The sequence below is a fragment of the Mesoplodon bidens genome (genome assembly GCF_964165515.1).
Source record: "Mesoplodon bidens genome assembly, chromosome: 4".
Classification (NCBI taxonomy): Eukaryota; Metazoa; Chordata; class Mammalia; order Artiodactyla; family Ziphiidae; genus Mesoplodon; species Mesoplodon bidens.
This window is the reverse complement of record NC_138160.1, coordinates 1,295,491-1,313,746: the sequence shown is the minus strand read 5'-3', so window position 1 is coordinate 1,313,746 and position 18,256 is coordinate 1,295,491. Positions and strand designations below refer to the sequence as shown.

At 63.7% G+C, this 18,256-nt stretch overlaps 1 protein-coding gene across 1 annotated transcript; it reads right to left on the bottom strand.

The window, feature by feature from the left end:
• Positions 1 to 675: 675 nt before the first annotated feature.
• LOC308616641 (sodium-dependent neutral amino acid transporter B(0)AT1) lies at positions 676 to 16,645 on the bottom strand (the record flags this gene model as incomplete). Its single annotated transcript, XM_081232952.1, has 12 exons — positions 676 to 879; positions 1,032 to 1,194; positions 2,770 to 2,929; positions 3,074 to 3,278; positions 5,168 to 5,324; positions 5,428 to 5,556; positions 7,600 to 7,712; positions 7,996 to 8,106; positions 8,504 to 8,685; positions 9,492 to 9,629; positions 9,994 to 10,134; positions 16,444 to 16,645. The coding sequence occupies 12 exons, from the start codon at positions 16,643 to 16,645 to the stop codon at positions 676 to 678; spliced, it is 1,905 nt and encodes a 634-aa protein (XP_081089078.1).
• Between the last annotated feature and the right edge of the window lie 1,611 nt (positions 16,646 to 18,256).

The following is an 18,256-nucleotide window of genomic DNA, read 5'->3' as shown; positions in this document are numbered from 1 at the left end:
GGGCAACATGCATGTGTACACACATAGCCATAGGCGTGCATGTGTACACACAGACACACAGCTGTGCATACACATACATATGCACATATGCACGAATACACGTGTGCATGGTGCATAGACGCACGCACGTGCACACACACATGTGTGAGTACATTCATGCGCCGACTCACGTATACACCTGCTCACACATACGTGTACAAGCACACATACACACGCATGGGCATACACACTCACACGTATGTATACCCGCACCGGGAGGGTCCCTCCTGTCCCCTTTTGTGCACACATGCTTACATATACCCACACACGCACACATACATTTGCACATGTATATACACTCACCCATACACACATACCTATGTAGGCACACACCCACACACTGTGTACACACTTTTATACTTGTACACTCGCAATGTACACATACACACTCACACGTACACACTCACACAGCATCCACGCATATGCAAACACTCTTGTGCACGTATGTATATACACTCACACACATGCACACATGTGTACATAGGCACACACTCGTGCCCATGTACACACGCTCCCCTGCAGGCACACTCACAGAACACACACACACACTCGTGCACACACCCACGCTCACACATGCACACACGTGCAGCCCACCCTCTCCTCTGACACCACCCCCCATGCCGGGGGCTGGGCCACTCAGGACTTCAGGTCCCCGTTCACCGAGACCGTGGACAGCGCGCCAACCAGCCCCTGCTGGTCCCCTGCCCTCTGGAAGCGGTTCCTGATGAACCTGTAGATGGCGAGGCCAGGGATGGCAAGGCAGGGCACCCCAGCCACGACGACCACCACGCCGTACACCCAGTTCGGGTACTTGGATTTCTGGGATTTGGGAAATTCCTCCTGGGGAGAGAGTGACCTCAGGGTGAGCAGACAAGGCAGCGGGGTCTCCCTCGGGGCGAAGTGCCCTCTACCCCCCGTGACTTCCTCCTGGCCTCCAGGCCGAAGGGAGGGAGGGCCCGGCCCCCAGTCCCACCCCGAGGCCCAGGGCTCACGTAGGCCGGGTTCCAGACGCTGTAGATCAGCTCCTCATTGACACTGATCACGAAGAAGAACAGGAAGATGGTCAGCATGAGCAGGGGGCTCACCACTCTCCACGTGACCTGCCAGAAGATGTTGGGCTTGTGGCCGATCATAAACTCGATGTCCCTGTTGAACCTGGAAGCAGAGGCCGAGGGGGCTGTCACCGGCGCACACTGAGAGGCCTTTAATCCCAAGAAGGCAGAGGGCGGGCAGCCTCTCCACTCCCAGACAGACGGTCCCAGTCCTGCGATGCCGCACCCTGACCCGTCACATCCTTCTGGGCAAAGATGCGCCTCCCCTAGGAAGACCACCACGGGCACAGCAGAAGCCGATCTGGGGCCTCTGAGAACCCCCGCTGGCCCACGGTGCCACTGCCCAGCTGGACTCGTGGACTCTTGCCAGAGGTGTCATCCTGCTCAGGCTCCGGGCAGGCACTGATGCGAAGGAGGGGTCAGAACTTCTGCGGGTGGCGGAGGGAAGCCGTCGAAGCTCCTGCCTCAGCCTCCTTGGCATGGCAGCAGCCCTGACCCTGGGGAGCCTCGCCATCCCCCAGCCTGTGCCCAATGCCCTTCTGCACAGATGCATTTGTCGTCTGCAGAAATCAGAACAAAGTGGGCAGAACGTAAACGTGAGCCGCCCAGGGCCCGGCGAACCCAGAGGATGCTGCTGGAGAAGCGCAGGCGCCCAGGCCTTGTCCCCTGTGGGGCTCAGGAGCCCCGTGACCGGACTCTTCCGCTCGGCCCATCCTCCCCGAGGCAAGCGATACAGGGTAGCTGCCCGGAGCCAGTGTCTGGCTTCACCGGTCTTCCAGCTATTCACAGAGGGATGTGCTCTTTCAGACAGTTTCACACCTGCTGCAAGGCTGGCATCACACGTGCGGTGACATCCGTACCTTTCCATCCCCACGTTCCTCCCTGACATCTGCGGGTGCTACACACAGCAGGTCTCCCAAGCGCACCTCAGTCTCCCCACGGCGCCACCAGGCTGGTCCAAGTTGTGTTGCTGAGTGAGTCCCTGCACGTGTGTCCTTACACACGTGTGCTCTTGGTGGTGCAGGGAAGGGGTCCCAAGGTGGCCCCCTTTATGGGCTCGTGCAATTTAATGTTAATTGATTCCAGCAGATTATTTCTGGAGCTGTGGTGAGTCCAGCTCCTACTAAGAGCACAGGGACCATCTTCTGGGTCCCCACCGATCCCCGATGCCCTGAACGACTGGCCAAGGGATGGCTGACCGGGCCACACTTGTCTGCCTTTCTTTGCCTGAGAAGCCCTCCCCAGACCCCTGGGAGCAGCCCTGGCTGTGCAGCCCGAGCTGGAATAAAACACCCAGCTCCCTCCCCACAGGTGGGGTCCTGGGGAAGCCCCTCTACCCGCAGCAAACGGCCTGCCTGTGCCCCCACCCTGGCTTCTCTCACCCTCCCCGAGACTGTGCTATCTCCTTCCGCTGCTGCCAGTGCTTATCCTGGGGCCTGGGAGCATCTGGAAGCTGGAGGGGGTATGGTTTGCATCCATGCGGGACCCCTCTTCTCTCCCTGTCGCCCTCCCAGGGCCAGGCCCCTGCCTACACCATGCCGGGCCGGAAGGGAGATGCAGGCCTGGTCCTGTGTCTTCGCGGGCCGGCCACCCCTTGTCCCGCCCCGAACGTATCCCCTCATCCCATGATGGGAACCTCCCCTGGCCACTAGAGGTGGTCCTTCACTTTCCCTCCTACCTGTCCACACCGTACACGTAGACGACGGAGAACATCTCGAAGAAGGCAACGATGAGCAGGGGGATGGAGCCCGCGTACCTGTCCAGCAGAGACAGCCAGTACTGGCCGGAGTTCAGCGTGAAGATGAAGGCGAGGAGATACGTCCCCAGGCAGATGAGGCCTGTGGGGCACGGAGCAAGGCCATCGTCACCGGGGCAGGGCGGGCCGCTGGGGACACAGGCTCCACGTCCGCACCACGGCCAAGACCCCCCGGAGCCGATCCTCCCAGCTCTGCCCGCACGGCCCCGGCCCCAGTCCAGCCTACCTGTGAGCAGCTCCTTGGGCCAGTTTTTGGGGATGACCTTGAGGTCCTGCAGGGGCACCACCACACCCTCCATGTTCCCGAACATGGATGACAGGCCCAGACAGAAGAGCATGATGAAGAAGAGCACGGACCAGAGCGGGGCCACCGGCATCTTGGTGATGGCCTCGGTGAAGACGATGAAGGCCAGCCCAGTGCCCTCCACGCCCTGCAGGGTGGGGCAGGCGTGTCACCCAGGGCCTGCCTCTGAGGCACCCACAGGCCAGTCTGACCCTGTCACCGGATGGCTCTCCACCTGCCAAGCCAGCACCACGCAAATATGGCTGATGTGAGCCATTCTGTGAAATGACCAGATCTTGTCTTTTAGCCCTGACCGTATTTTCAAAAGCTGAACTCGTTTCACGACCGGGAAGTGGATCACACGGTCCAGTGGTGGTCAGGGCCCCGTGCGGCCGGACAGACACGCTCGGCAGACGCACACGGACCGCCACCTGCTCGCTGATGGGCACCCCCCACCTACGTCTGGGGCCAGGGCACTAAGTGACTTCAGTGGGCCTGAGCGCGAGTCCCCAGAGCAGACACCCTGGACGTGCGCCCGCCAGCAGTCAGAGCAGCCCGCGGGGCAGGCAGCGCCAAGGACGGGCCCGCGGGTGCGTAGTGGCCATGCTCTGCCCGGGGTGGGTGGTCCTATGCGGCCACATGTGGCCCACACAGGTCAGCGAGGCCTCAGGCACCAGCTCCCCCTCTTGGGGGCCAGTGTTCCCGGGGGTAGAACCTCCGCAGAGAAACCTGAGCTCGGAGGGACTGAACGGGGAGCCGGCAGCCCCCGCAGGACTCACACGGGGCCGGGATCGCATCAGAAGCAGGGGCCCAAGGCAGCGTAGCAGCATTTACACGAGGGCCCAGGACACAAGGACTTGGCTCCACGCAGAAGAGTGGGAGGCTGAGGGGCGTCGTCACTAGTGGCCTGGTGCCCACACCGCAGAGGAGCATGTCCGAGGGTCTAAGAGCCCAGACCCCGTGGAAAAGACAAAAGCACATCTGCGCTGCCCGGGGCGTGGGGAGGGGGGCAGGAGCACTGCTGACGGAGGACTTCCAGGGTGTGGGACTGCGTGAACTTACGGCCTGAACTTGCTAAAATCCTGCAAACTGCGCTGGACACGGGAGAGCTTCCAGGTGAGAACTGACACCTCGATAAGGTTGCTTTTTAAAAAGAAAGGAAATTCAGTCTCTTGGCGGGGGAGGGGGTCACTGTGACTCCCTCCCTCTCACCTGGGGCTCCCAGGGGAGAGCCAGGCAGGGAGGACCCTCTGCTCTGTGTCCGCTCCTGGCGAGATTGTGCTGTCGCTGGAGAAACAGTGCCAGGCCCTCAAAATGCTCCACGTGCCCCAAAATGTGGGGTGGCTCCAAATAAGAAAATTGCAAAAATAAAATTAGTAAATTTTGGCCCATGAGCAACACAGAACGAAACGTCACTAATCATTGGAGTTGATGTTCAAAGCATTTTGTGTCAGGCAAGGGTTTCCCAGCACCGTGACAGCCACCAGCTGTCGAGTGATTTCAAAAGTACAGTTATGGGCTTCCCTGGTGGCGCAGTGGTTGAGAGTCCGCCTGCTGATGCAGGGGACACGGGTTCATGCCCTGGTCCGGGAAGATCCCACATGCCGCGGAGCGACTGGGCCCGTGAGCCATGGCCACTGAGCCTGCGTGTCCGGAGCCTGTGCTCCGCAGCGGGAGAGGCCACAACAGTGAGAGGCCCACGTACCGCAAAAAAAAAAAAAAAAAAAAATGTACAGTTATAATGACTCTGACCTTTTTGTAGAAGAGATTAAAGTAAAAATGGACCACGGGATGTTTGACCTGAGGCCACGGAGAGGTCAGGCCCATGGAGGCCCTTGAATCCCTGCCTCTGCATCACGGGGCCTCACACTTGGGGTTCGTGGCCCAGCAGACGCTGGTGCCCTAGACCCGGCGCCCAAGGGGCAGGGTGGGCCGGCACGTGGCAGGGGGACGGGTCTGTCAGAACTGAGCTCCCGGGGGAAGCTCGGTGTCCACCCAAGGTGCCCGCTGCCCTGCCTTGCGGCCCAAGGTGCCTACCTCCGAGAGGAAGGTGTTCATGTCGCATGTCTGGAACTTGAGCTCTGCGTAGGCCACGGGGTTGGAGACATTGCACCACTGCTGCATCTCAGCGAAGTTCTCCTGTGTCACGTTGCCTTCGGGCAGGTCGAACCCATTGATGAGCGTCAGGATGTTCCTGGAAAGAGAGTGAGGCTGACTCCAGCCCTGGGCGGGCTCCTTGGAGGCGGAGGCGAGGGGTGGGGACGCAGCGGCCACCAGGGCGCCAGCCAGCCACTCACGTGCTGAAGCAGTCATCGAAGCGCTCGGTGGCACGGAAGCCGATGATGGAGTAGACCACGGTGGCCGCGTACACGGACGTGAAGCCGTTGATCACAGACACAATGACCGAATCCATCTCGCAGTTGTTGCTGCGGACGGAAGTGGCTTCGGTGACCACAGGCCCGGGACGCCGTGTGTGCCCGGCCAGCCCGCGCCGGCACAAGTGGAACAGTCAGAGCCATCGGGCCGGCCAGAGAGGCTGAGCCGTCCCTGGGCGTGGATGGGGGAGGGGGCTCTCCCACAACCCGCCCGAAAGCCAGGTGACGGTCCCCGAGCCCTCCTGCGACCTGGTGGCCCCTTGGTGCCCCCACAAGCCCTGGGGACCCCCAGAGCTGGAGCTGGAGATCCCTGTGTTCAAGTCTCGGCTGGGCCAGGGTCTGCTCTGGGCTCAGGAGGTGACTCGTCAGCCCCACGGGGGCAAGACAACCTGGATCTTACAGCCCACCAGCCACAGAGGCTTCAAAGAGGCAGCCTGGGCCAGGTCTCCCCCACCCCCTGGCCTGGACCCCTCCCCTCCCCCCTCCCTCCCCCCCGCCCCTGCCAAGGACCCCTCCTGCCGGCCGCAGGCCCTCACGGCTGAGGACCCCCCCCTCCACCTGGACACCCAAAGCCTCCCTCAGCTCAGCACATGACCACTGACCTCCCCACCCTCCCCCCTGCTGACGACACCATCCTTCCAGACGCTTCCATCAGGAGCCCCCAGGGAAATGCAAATCAAACCACAGTGAGATGCCACGGCACACCCACCAAGGCGGCCGGAACCAAAACACTTGAGAGTGGCAGGTGTGGGTGAGGGTGTGGGGGAACCAAGACTTCACACGCGGCCTTGGGTGGGGGCTGTGAGGTGGGGCGGCCGTGGTGGAGAGCTGCTCCGCAAATGGTTGGACCTCGAGCCACCCTGCGGCCCAGCAACCCTGCCCCTTGGCGTACACCCGCAGGGAGCCAGAACAGGTGCACACGGAGCTTGAACGCAAACATTCGCAGCAGCCAGAAAGTGGACACAGCCAGACGCCCAGCGGCTGAGGGGTGATAAACGGAGCCCAGCGTGACCCGTCCACGGCCTCGGGATGACTCAGCCATGAAAGGAAGGAGCATGACACACGTGACAACGTGGACGAACCCCGAGGGCCTCCAGCTCAGTGGGAGGAGCCCGACACAGAGGGCGGAGCCTGGAGGAGGCCTCGTCTGTGAGATGTCAGAAGGGACTGACCCCCGGGGAGAAAGCAGCTGAGCGTTCCTGGGGCCGGGGAGGGCGTGGGGCTGACTGATGAGCGGCGCGGGCTTTCTCTTGGGGGTTGGAAATATTCTGGGGTTAGCGGCAATCGTTGCGTGACTCTGTGAACACACTAAAAGCCACGGGACTGTGCACTTTAAAGGGGGTGGGTGTGTGCGGCTGGAAGCAGCTGAATCTTCACCCTCAACTACCCCCCCCCCGCCCCCGCCAATCCGCTGGACCTCACGGCACCCTCGGCCTGGGCGACCACACTCAGCACCCACCCACCGTCGGAGTCTTTGTTCACGTGGCTTCTGGAGCCCCAGCCCGCTCTGACGCCAAGCCAGCCCAGCCCCAGGCTCCAGACCCCTCGCCCTGCTCGGTTCTTCCTTTTCTCCGAGTCTCTCATTGCCTGCGACCTGACAGAAACTCACTGTGCTGGTTTGCCTCTGCCAGACGCATGAAGGCAGGACCCAGGAGCACGGGTCCTGGCGCATGGGAGGCGGGGGCGGGCACACAGCAGGTGCTCCATAAGTGCTTATGAGATGAGCGGACACCACTGCGTTCCTCTGGAGGCCCTGGGGGGCTCTGGCACTTTCCGTGTGGGTGTCGGTCTGGGGTGGACTGTGAAGGACCCACATCCCGGGTGCTGGATGCCGAGGGGTGGGGGATGGAGGGGGGAGCACCAGCGCTCGCTGCCGCCAGGGCCAAGGCACAAAGGAGAGGCCAACGGGTAAACAGGTCCCGCCTGCCTGCTCACAGCCCTGCCGACCACAATCCAGAAGACCCGGACCGGCGCCTCTGGGGAGTGCATCGTTCTCACGGCAGGTCCGATGGGGAGACCGAGGCTCCGAGCACCGGAGCCCCTGGTGGAGTGACAGCCCTGCGGCCCACGGGACCCTGTGTGGCTCGTACTCACTGGACAGAGTTGTAGCTGGAGAAGGAGATGAGGCCCCCAAAGGCCAGCGAGAAGGAATAGAAGACCTGGGCCCCCGCGTCCAGCCAGGTGACCGGGTTGGCCAACTCCGTGACCTGCGGCCCAACAGAGACCGTCAGCCGTGCGCCGCAGGATGGGGCGTGCGGGAGACACAGCAGGGGCGCCCGAGGGGGACAGCAGCCTGGAGGCTAGGTGACAGCCGAGGCCACCAGTTGGCGGTCAGAGGGAACACGGCCCCGAGGCGACAGCTGACGACTCTCCACCCAGAGCCGCAGTTGAGCCGGCCCACGACCCTCACAGGCCCGGCCCACATCCAGGGACCCTGGGACCGGGCAGGCGCTGCAGTGCCCAGCCAGCGGGTGGACGGCGGAGACTCACGTTGGGCGTGAAGAGGAAGACGATGCCACTGGAAGCCCCCTTCAGCGTCAGGCCCCGGATCAGGAAGATGGTCAGGACCACGTAGGGCAGCGTGGACGTGATGTACACGGCCTGGGGACGCAGCAGGTGTGGGACAAAGGAGGCCGGAGCCGGGGTGGGGGCCCCGGCCTCGAAGAGGAGGGCTGGCCACGTGGCACCTGCGCTGCCCCCCACCCCGTGCGCCCCAGGCCCCAGCCTCCCTCTCTGGTTTCTATGTTCTGTTGGGAACATGGCTGCTGTTTAGCTCCACCCATCAGATGGGCATCACTGTCACTCCCACACTCGGCTTCTTAAACATGTGCCTGAGAGCCGTCTGGTCCAGCACCGGGTCTGCGGCGCTGGCCTGGGCGACCAGCAAAGCCCTCCCAGCAGAGGGCACGCCGGGGCTGGACCCTCGGAGCCGGCTGAAGGGGCAGCGGCCTGGGCGTCCCCCTGCCCGACGCCCCCGGAGCGCCCGCCGTCCCCGCACCTTCCCGGTGGTCTCGATCCCGCGGATGGTGCACACATAGAGCACGCTCCAGGCGCACGTCAGGCACAGCAGGACCCACCACTGCACGGAGCCCGAGTCGTCGATGGAGGTGGAGATGTTGAGGGTCTCCCGGTACCAGTAGTAGTCCACGGGGGAGCTGCGGGCACACTCCTCCACGTAGCCTGGCACGGCACCCGCGTCAGTGTGGGTCACAGGGCGCACGGACCCCCAGGGAAGAGACTCGGTCCCAGGTCCCAGGGCACTGATGCCAGGGGTGCAGTGTGCCTGTGCCCAGGCATACACGTATGTGTGCACACCCACACAGACACACGCAGCAGACAATACGCACACAATGTACTAACAGGTGTGTGCACACACGAGCACACTTGCATGCAATCGTGTGCATGTGGGCTACTTGTGTACGTGATTAGCATTCACACACCAAACAAACAGACTTGCATGCAAACTCACGTGCAAACCCGGGTACATGCACACACATGCACACACACATGCACACACTCTTGCACACGTGTGGCGTGCACACAGGGCCTCGACTGCCTGCCTTCTCCCCCCACCCCTGCCCCATGGCACTCAGCCATTCAGGGGGTCACCAGTCTCCGGGGGTCCCAGGCCAGAGCCCACACCGGGCAGCTCTGTTCAACCTCACACACTCTCACCACTCTGACCCCCGGGGTCCCAGGGTCCTGATTGCCCCCCAGGCTCACAGAACCACAGAGAGACCCTGCCAAGGGGGGCATGGTCTAATCCTGGCAGACCTACCCTCACCCTCACCCTGCCCCCATCCCCAGAGACGGGGAAGTTGCCCTGAATGGTACCAGTGCGACCAGGGAGGCCACGGGGGCAGGGCCCACCCCTTTCTGTGCTCTGGTTTTTGCCAAACTTGGGCTACAACCACGCGAACTTTGGAGAATCAGAGGGCGGCTGCTCGTGGGCCGGCACGCCCCCTCCCAGGCCCACCAGGGCTCACCTGTCTGGTTAGCGTTGAGTGGGCACTGGCTCCACGGCAGGGGGTCCTGGAAGGAGTTAAAGAAGTACCACATGACCCAGGCGATGATGGTGTTGTAGTAGAGGCCCACCATGAAGGACACGAACATGGACGCGATGCCTGAGGGGTGTGCGGAGGTCACCGCTGGGGGGAGCCTCCTGGCCCACCGCGTGCGAGTGGACGGAGGCCCCCGACAGCAGGGGCAGCCCCGGTGGTCAGCGTCCCTCCCGGCCCCTGCTCTGGGCCTGCACACCTGGGGACTCAGGACGTCCTCTGCTGCCCAGCTAGCCCCTGGTGGCCTGAACCCTGCAGCCACAGCCCAGGAGGTTCTAAGGAAGGGTTTGCAAAGGCCTCAGGGTGGGGGCCGTGGAGCCCTGGGAACTTCCCCTCCCTGAAACGTAAAGGGAAGGAAGGAGGATGGGGTAGAGCTTGCTGCCAACGTGGGACCCCAGGCAGGCGCCCGAGTCTGGGTGCAGACACGCACCTACGCCCTTGAGGGCCGGGTGGATGGTGGTCCAGACGCCCACGCTCCCCTTCCGCAGCCGCTGCCCGATGGCAAACTCCAGGTGCAGCAGGGGGATCCCCTCCAGGACCAGCAGGATGAGGAACGGGATCATGAACGCCCCTGGAGTGGGAGGGGCGGCGTGTAATCAGGGGGCGGCTCGCTGGACTGCAGAGGCCACCTTCACAGGCGTTTGTCACAAACACAAAGGATATCACCGTCGACAATGCCTGTGGTGATGGCCAGCGGCGTTGCTGTGGGCGGGGCTCACGCCACCTCCTAACGGGGACCACCTCGTCCTCGTCTGCCATCCCTGCAGGACACTGTCTGCCCCGCAGCCCCTGGAGGACAAGGGATGGTGTCCACGTGTAGGTGGAGCCCGGGGAGGGGCACGTGCCAGGGTGAGCCCCTCGGGGGGTGTGGACACACGTGGCACCCTCACGCCAAGGTAGGGAAGGGCAGAGGGGAGAGGCCAGGGGTCCAGAGGCTGACCCGGACATCTGGCAGGAGGGCCTCTCACTCTGGGGCTCAGGGACCCTGCCCGGGGGACGTACAGGAGCCAGACGCAGCGCCTGCCAGCTCTGTTCCCTGACGGGCACCAGGGTCCAGCCTGGCACCGACCAGGAGCCCCGTGAACACCCGCCGAGCGTAAATGAGGGACGGGGACATGGTGACACCTGCCTTCACGGTGCATGCGGTCCCACTGGGCTCTGCTACCCGGCCCACAGTGACAACCCTTCCCACTGCTCCGTTCTCAGCACCACCATCCCCCAAGCCATGGTTGTACCAGCCGCCCTGGCCTGATCCAGGTCGGGCCCCCCAGCTGCTCCCAACCCCCTGAACCGGGCTCTGGGGGAAACGGGGGGCTGTCCAGGTGCACACGGCCTGGCACCGTGCCGAGCGCAACGCAGCCGAGATTAGCACAATCGTGGTTACCAAAGGTCGTTAGCATGAGTCAGGCCGAAGCTCAGAAGCCGAAACTGGGTGATAAGACTTGGAAACACACGACTGCTTGAGGACTGAAGAGCGGACCCAGGTCCAGCCTGATGGGGTCTCGCGGTTGGGTTCCCAGGACACGGGGGCTGATGCTGGCTCTGTGGCACTACCTCTCCGCCCTAAGTGGCCGGGTGTCCAGCTGTGAACCTACCAAGTGAGGGGGTGCCCCGCATCTGCCCCTCACCCTGGGTGTGACACCCCACCTGGAGTGTCTGTGCAGCCCCCGCCTCCCTTTTCCGGCACGCTCGTGCTCTGTTCTCCTCCAGATATCTCAAACCCTTCACTTCTGCCCTGTTTTCTCCCAGAGCCCAGGCAGGCCACCACCTCCCCACACCGGACTCCCAGGGGTCAGCGTGCGTGTCAGACCCTGAGCTAGAGGTCCTCACCGGCATGGCGCTGTGTGTGCCAGTGTGTGCGTGCATGTGTGCATCCACACATGTCTGAGTGTGTGTGTGCCCACGGGTATGTGAACGAGTGTGTATGTGTGAGCATGTGGGCCTGTCCGTATGTCTGTGGACACTCGGTGTAAGCGTGCACATGGATGTGTGTCCTTGTGCATGTATGGGTGCACGGCAGTGTGTGCGTGTGCAGGTGTGTTTGAGAGTGTGTCTGTGTGCACACACATGCTGAGCATGTGTGTGTGTGTGTGTGTGTGTGTGTGTGTGTCGAGAGGGACTTGGAGGGGCGGGGGGCCCACAGCCTCTGCCAGCCCGGCTCTCCCTTTAGCTCCTGGGTTAGTCCCTCGGCCTTTTATCTTTTTCCATCCTCCGTCTGCCTCCACGGAGCCCTCACGTTGTGGGGGGACAGGCCCCAGAGCCCAGCGGCACCTCTTCCCCCACCGTGGGCCTTCCTCGGTCTCCACGCCAGGATGCTGAGGGGCCATGGGCCGTAGGCCTCTCTCCCAACCTGGGGCTCCAGGGACAGGCTTCTTCCGGTCCCAGGGCTGCCAGGGGGCTGAGGGCCAGGAAGCAAGGGGTGTGGGCTGTGACCATGAAGAAAGACCCCAGGAAAGGAAGGCCCACCAGACGGACCCCCTGCGGGAGGGGAGGGGACCTGCCCCAGGTCTGGGGACACGGCCGGAGACAGAGGCTCAGGGCAGGGACTCCTGCGATCCCTCTGTCGTGAGGGTAAAGTTGAAATAAGATTTGTCTGTCTGACGTTTTCTCGGGAGCTTGATTTGAAAATCTTCCGGGCAGAACTACCAAGAAGAAAACAGCCCCATGATTGCAAATCCCGTCCCCTCCGCTCGTGATACCACTTTACTCACCCCCCACCCCCAGTCTCCCTCCCTCCATCAGGAAACTCCTATTCATCCTTGAAAGCCGCACTCGGATAGCACCTCCTCCAGGAAGCCCCCCCTGCTGCCTGTGGTCCTGGCACCTCTCCCTCCCACAAGCTCCTCGGGGACCAGAGGCTCAGCTTCAAGAGGATGGGAGGGTGGGACCGGCACATGTCCACTGCACCCCCAGAGGTGGGCTGGGCCAGGGAGCCCTCCCGTGCACCCATGCTGTGCAGTCCGCCTGCCCGGTTCCCCCAGCCCTGGCAGCACCAGCAGGAGGCAGGCACTCAGCACCTTGTTCTTTCCAGGGATGTGTGGTTCTTGAAACTCAGGCTCCAGGGCATGTGCATCTTCCCTGTTTAAACGGGCTCCCCTCTGTGGGGGCAGGTGTGGAGGCGGCGGAGGGACAGAGGCGGGCGGGCGATGGGCCTCAGTGAGGGAGGAAAGCCACGTAAGTGCCCGGGGCCGGCATGGCTCCAAAGAGGCGGAGACGGCCCCCACGGAGGGACACACATGCAGAGAGAGACGTAAACACCACCCCCCACCCCCGCACCGGGAGAATGACACGGAGTTTCTCTCCGAAAATCAGGAAGCCAGACGGGGGAGGAGGGAGCTGCCGGAAGAGGGCCTGGCGGTGGCCCATGTGGCGCAGGTTCAGGTGCGGGGTACCTGGCTTTGGAGTCTCCCAGGGGCGCCTCACTTTTGTTTAACCATGAAGGATGATCGCAGACCCTCCGTCGGCTTCCAGGAGGAAAGCAAAGCGGAAACTCAGGGTGCTGCCCCTCCCGCGTCGAGGATTTGCGGGGGGCCTTGGGGTGGTCCCGTGCCTGGGCTTGTGTTGGGGCTGGGCAGCAGGTGCCTCAGCTGAGGGCCAGCCTCCCCCGGGCACTCCCCGCTTCCCCAGGAGGGGCCGTGGGTCCCCCCGCCATTTCCCCAAGTGAAACCACCGCCCGCCCTCACCCAGGGCCTACCCTGCGTCCCTTCCAGCCCCGTGATCTGGACTTAGTGCCCGGGAGAAATTGCTAGGCCGCCGCGGAGCCAGCCCCCGGGAGGGGCCCAAGTCGCGTGGGCGGGTCCTGCCCTCCCCGGGCCTGGTCCACCCTGCTGGTCTGTGGGGTCCCAGTCAGCATCTGGCAGAGCGGCCCCCTGAAAGGCACCCAGGTCCCCCAGGCCCGGGGACACCAGAGCCTCGTGGCACCGCCCCGCGGGCACAGCAGCTGCCTGGAGGGCCTGGGGGCGGAGAGGAGTCACGACCCCAGAAGTGGGACCACCCCGGACCCCACACTCCCACGGTCCCTCCTCGCCTGGGCCCTGTTCCCTACGGGAGCACCCAGCCCGTGTGTGCCCCGGATATGCTGCACGGGCAGAGGTGGCCATCGCAGAGGGCGTGGACAGTGCCGGGGTGTGGAGGCTGGCGATGCAGGCACCCCGGGGGGGACCCACCTCCTGGAAGCCCAGATGGCACAGGGGAGGGCGGGGTGCAGCGTGGGGACCAGGGAGCTGAAGGCAAGCGTGGCCCGCGGATGCCGGACTCCTGGTCAGAGCAGAGGACAGGCAACAGGCACACTGCCCGTCTGCCGGCTGGATTTATAACCACGCGTGCGGACCCCACGGGACGCTCGCCCGGGGACTTGGGAAGGAGGAGATTCCTGAAATGGGGCCACCCTGAGGCGTCGAGGGAGGGGCGGTGCGGACGGCGGGGGAGGGGGGCGGGGAGAGATGCCAGCTTCCCCACCCCCCAAGCCCAGAAAAGAGGCAGGTTCTTCCCAAACCCCAGGGAGCTGAAACAGCCGGGGCTCCCACGCCTGCCCACCCAGGGGGCTGCTCTGGGCCAGCAAGCCCCTCCTCTGTGGCTGGGGCCACGAGCCTGCCTGCAGGGGGACAGCTCCTTCAGCGTCACAGACCCCTGCTATCTGCTGACAGCAAACACTCACCCCAGAGCAGAGGCAAGCAGAGGCCGGGCCAGCCCACGGGAGGGTGGAGGCCAGGGCTGCACACCCGCACCCCCTGCTCGCGGAGATGCCGGGGACCCATCGGAGACCCAGAACTAGAGGCCCGTGACAGCACGGTCCCCCAGGGTGGTGCAACAGCCGGCTCGGCGTGCACGTGGCCACACACGCAACAACTACCAGGAAAACGTTACCGATGCTCAAGCCTAAATCGGGGGCCTGGGGGTCTTTATTGTGGCTTTCTCTACTTTTCTGTATTTACTTTTTTTCATAATATAAAGTTTAAAGTAAAGTAAAAGCTCGTTTACTTCTTGAATTACCCAGAACTCCTGGAAATAATTGGAGACAAAGTAAGTTTTCACCAAACCAGAACGGATGGTCAGGGTGGGAGGAGGGCAAATACCTTCAAAGGCGGCATTTTCCCCGCAAGCTGCACAGCCGCTCCCCGCCTCCCAGCTGGCTCTGCCGGGGCGGGAACGTCACCCTGATGGGTCCCCGGCCACCCGCTGCCTTGTCCTCAGGGATCGTCTCCAGGGTGTGGAGGACAGGACACCCATCTCCTGACCCGTGAGCTGGCCCCGAGGACTGTGGTCAGGCCCTCCGGTGGGGGGGTGGCGCGGGTGGACCAGAGTCCTGGCCTGTCCGGGGCAGGGCGGCAGCCTCGCCCAGGGTGTCAGGGGCTAGACCTGCACCCTCGCCCAAGCGGAGGAGGGGCGGGGCCGCGTGAGGGCTGCAGCCGGGTCTGCAGGCCGTTCTCGCGCTGCCCCTCGGGCTCCTGGCCAGTGTGCAGCTGCGCCCGGAAACCCCACTTCCCACGGGGAGCTGTTCCCAGTCGAGGGCCTAGGCTCTCTGGGAGCCTGAGGTCTTGGTTTCTGCCTTGTCACTCTCACTGAAGACCCTGAAGCTGCTGCCCGCGTGTTCCTCCCGGGAGTCCCTCCCCGGCTCTGGGGTCCCAGCCCCCTCTTCTCACGGACAAGCACCTGGCCTCCACCCACAAAGTGGGTCCATCCTGAGCCGCCCGGGGCCCACCTGCAGAGGGAGCATCCAGCCCCTTCTCCCTGCCCACCTCCTGTCCCTGTGCTGGACTCGAGGCTGGGACCCTCCCCCAGGACGGCCCCTCAGGGTCCGTGACCAGCAACTTCCAGCGGGGGGACACCAGCCTCACTGAAGCAGCTGAGAGCCTGGTAAGAATAGGCCGGACTCAGGCTGGGGGTCCCGACCTCGCAGGCTCCCTGGGGCCCCAGGCACAGAGGGAAGTGCAGGCTGGACCAGAGGCTCAGAGGACACAACCTCGCAGACGTTCAGGAGCTCGAGTCCTTGGGGGCATCACTGCGGGGACCCCGGGAGGCCACCTCCACGTCTGCTCTTCTGGAGGACACTCTATCACAAAGCCTGGGAGAGCCTGCAGCTTCTTCAGAGCTAGAACTGACCCACATCACTGGAGGGTGCTCAAGAGCCCACAGAAGCAGGAGCATCCCCAGAGCATCCGACCGGCCAGCTCTCGGGGATGTCTGTCCCGCGAGTGCTGCACCTGCCCCAGACCTCCTCCCGGGTCCAGTCCCCCTGCCCCAGGCCGGCATGGGGGCCGGATGGGACCACAGTGTGACCTGTATCCCTGCAGCCTGTGGACACCGTGGTGGGGAGGGACGTGGCCACGGGGACCCAGATCCAGAACCTGGGGGGAGGGGGTGCCTCAGCCCTGGGGAAGGAGACCCCTGGGCTCCAGGCAAGGCCCCTGGAAGCCTCTGGCGGCAGCGGGATGAGGGGAGAGGGCCCCTGCCTCTGGCCTGTGTGCACATGGGTTTGTCCATGGTTTCCTGCTCCTGGCCCGGCCCCTCCTCGGTCCATCAGGAAGCGAGGTGCCCAGTGAGGTTGGGATGAAGGTGACACACAGGGAGGGCTCAGCCCGGTGCCTACATGGTAGACTCACCAAGGGCTGGTGTTACTGCCTGCCGGGCCAGCGCCTTCCACACTCAGAGGAGGGGGCTCCCCATGAGGATCGGCTGGCTCCTCCCTGACCCCCACCCCCGGGTCAGACCAGGTCTGGGAACAGGGCAGGGCTCCGGGGTACTGGAGCATGGGGGTCTCCCCGACGTGCAGGCCCTGGTGTGCCAGCCCAGCACGCCCGGAGCCGAGGGGCATGCCGGCCCCCAGGCCACAGTGGGGCCTGGGGCGGAGGCATGGGTGTCGCCCACCCCGCCCACCTACCTCCTCCGTGGCTCTGGCACAGGTAGGGGAAGCGCCACACGTTGCCCAGACCAACGCAGAAGCCCACGCAGGTGAGCATGTACTGTGCCTTGTTGTCCCACTTGGGCCGGGAGCCGCTCTCCTGCTTCTCGAGGCTCTCCAGCTCCTCCAGCGTGGGGATCCGGGCCTCCAGGCCTGGGTTGGGCAGCACCAGCCTGACCATGGTGGGTGCAGGTGGGTCCCTCAGGCGCGGCCAGAGCGGAGGGTGAGTGGCCACGGGCCGCAGCCCCGGCGCTTTATAGGGAACCTTTGGCACCTCACCCCGAGCACCTGGGCCGAAAGGAATTGTCAGCAGATCTGGAGGGCGAGTCCGCCGGACTGTTAATGCCTTATCTGCAGAGGCGCCGCGGACCCTCCGGGCTGTTCCCCGGGCGCTGCCGGCCCCTCCCCCTGTGCAAACGCCAAGGCAGCGGCTCAGGTGAGCCTCGCCCCCCCCCACCCCCACCGCGCACACCAGACTCTCCGGGAAGAGGGACCTGATGGTAGGACAGCCGCCTGGCTCTGCAGGGCTCGGGTTCTCCCCAACCTCAGAGCCCTGCCCACCGGCCACAGCCCCACCTGCGGAGGAGGGGAGGGGGCCCTCTTCCCCCAGCGCTCGCCGCCAGCGGGGTGACGCGGGGCATCCTGACCGCCTTCCAGCTGGAGCCCTGGGTCCTGGGAGCAGCCCGCAGCCCTGTCCACACTGAGCTCGGTGCTGCCTGGCCCCTCCAGCCCGAGCTCTGGGCTCTGAATAGGCCCTCAGAGAGCGGGGCCACCAGCGCCCGGTGCCCAGAGCTGCTTCAGGTGGGGCCTCCAGGCTGGGTCCTCATCCCCACGGGCTCTCCTGGGGGCTCAGAGCCATCGCTCTGCCGCCTCCCGCCCCGCCCCCACCCCCCTGCTGGAACCCTCTACCAGCTCCTGTGTCTCTAAGGGCAAAGGCCTCCCGAGCCTGCAGGCCCTGCCTGCCCTGTGTGACCTCTCACCTCGCCCCCCACTCCGGCCAAGGCCCCTACGGCTCCTCCGGCCCTGCCGTCCTCCCGGTGTCCAGGGGGCCGTCCTCGCCCTTCGAGCGGGACACAGACTGCAGGTGGCCCTACTCTGCCATCCACAGCTCCCTCCTCCACAGCATCCTCTCCTGTGACAGGACGCGCGGCTTATTTAGTTCTCTGGCTGATTGCCTGGTCCCCCGTTCCCGGCTGTACTCTCCTCTCCCCGTCTCTTCACTCACATTTGCCCTAGCAGCTTTTATTACGAAACAAATACATGCTTATAGTCAGGAAAATTGGAGAGTTTCTCACTGTTCTATACAGTTTTATAAACGTGTATGACACCCACTCACCCACTACTTGACATGTCAGTGTCTGTGCATGATTTTTTTTTTTTTTTGCAGTACGCGGGCCTCTCACTGCTGTGGCCTCTCCCGTTGCGGAGCACAGGCTCCGGACGCGCAGGCTCAGCGGCCATGGCTCACGGGCCCAGCCGCTCCGCGGCATGTGGGATCCTCCCGGACTGGGGCACGAACCCGTGTCCCCTGCATCGGCAGGCGGACTCTCAGCCACTGCGCCACCAGGGAAGCCCCTGTGCATGGTTTTTACTTACCATCATATCTTGAGAATGTTCCGTTCATTAAATTAAAACTTTTAAACTAAATTTAGATTTCTCTTTATTTTATTTTATTAACTCTTTGTTAAATTTTTCTTTCAAACATCATTTTTGATGCGGAACATCAAACATGCTCTGGGTGTTGGGCCTACTGTAATTTATTATAGAACTTTCCCTGACGTGGCACATCTCT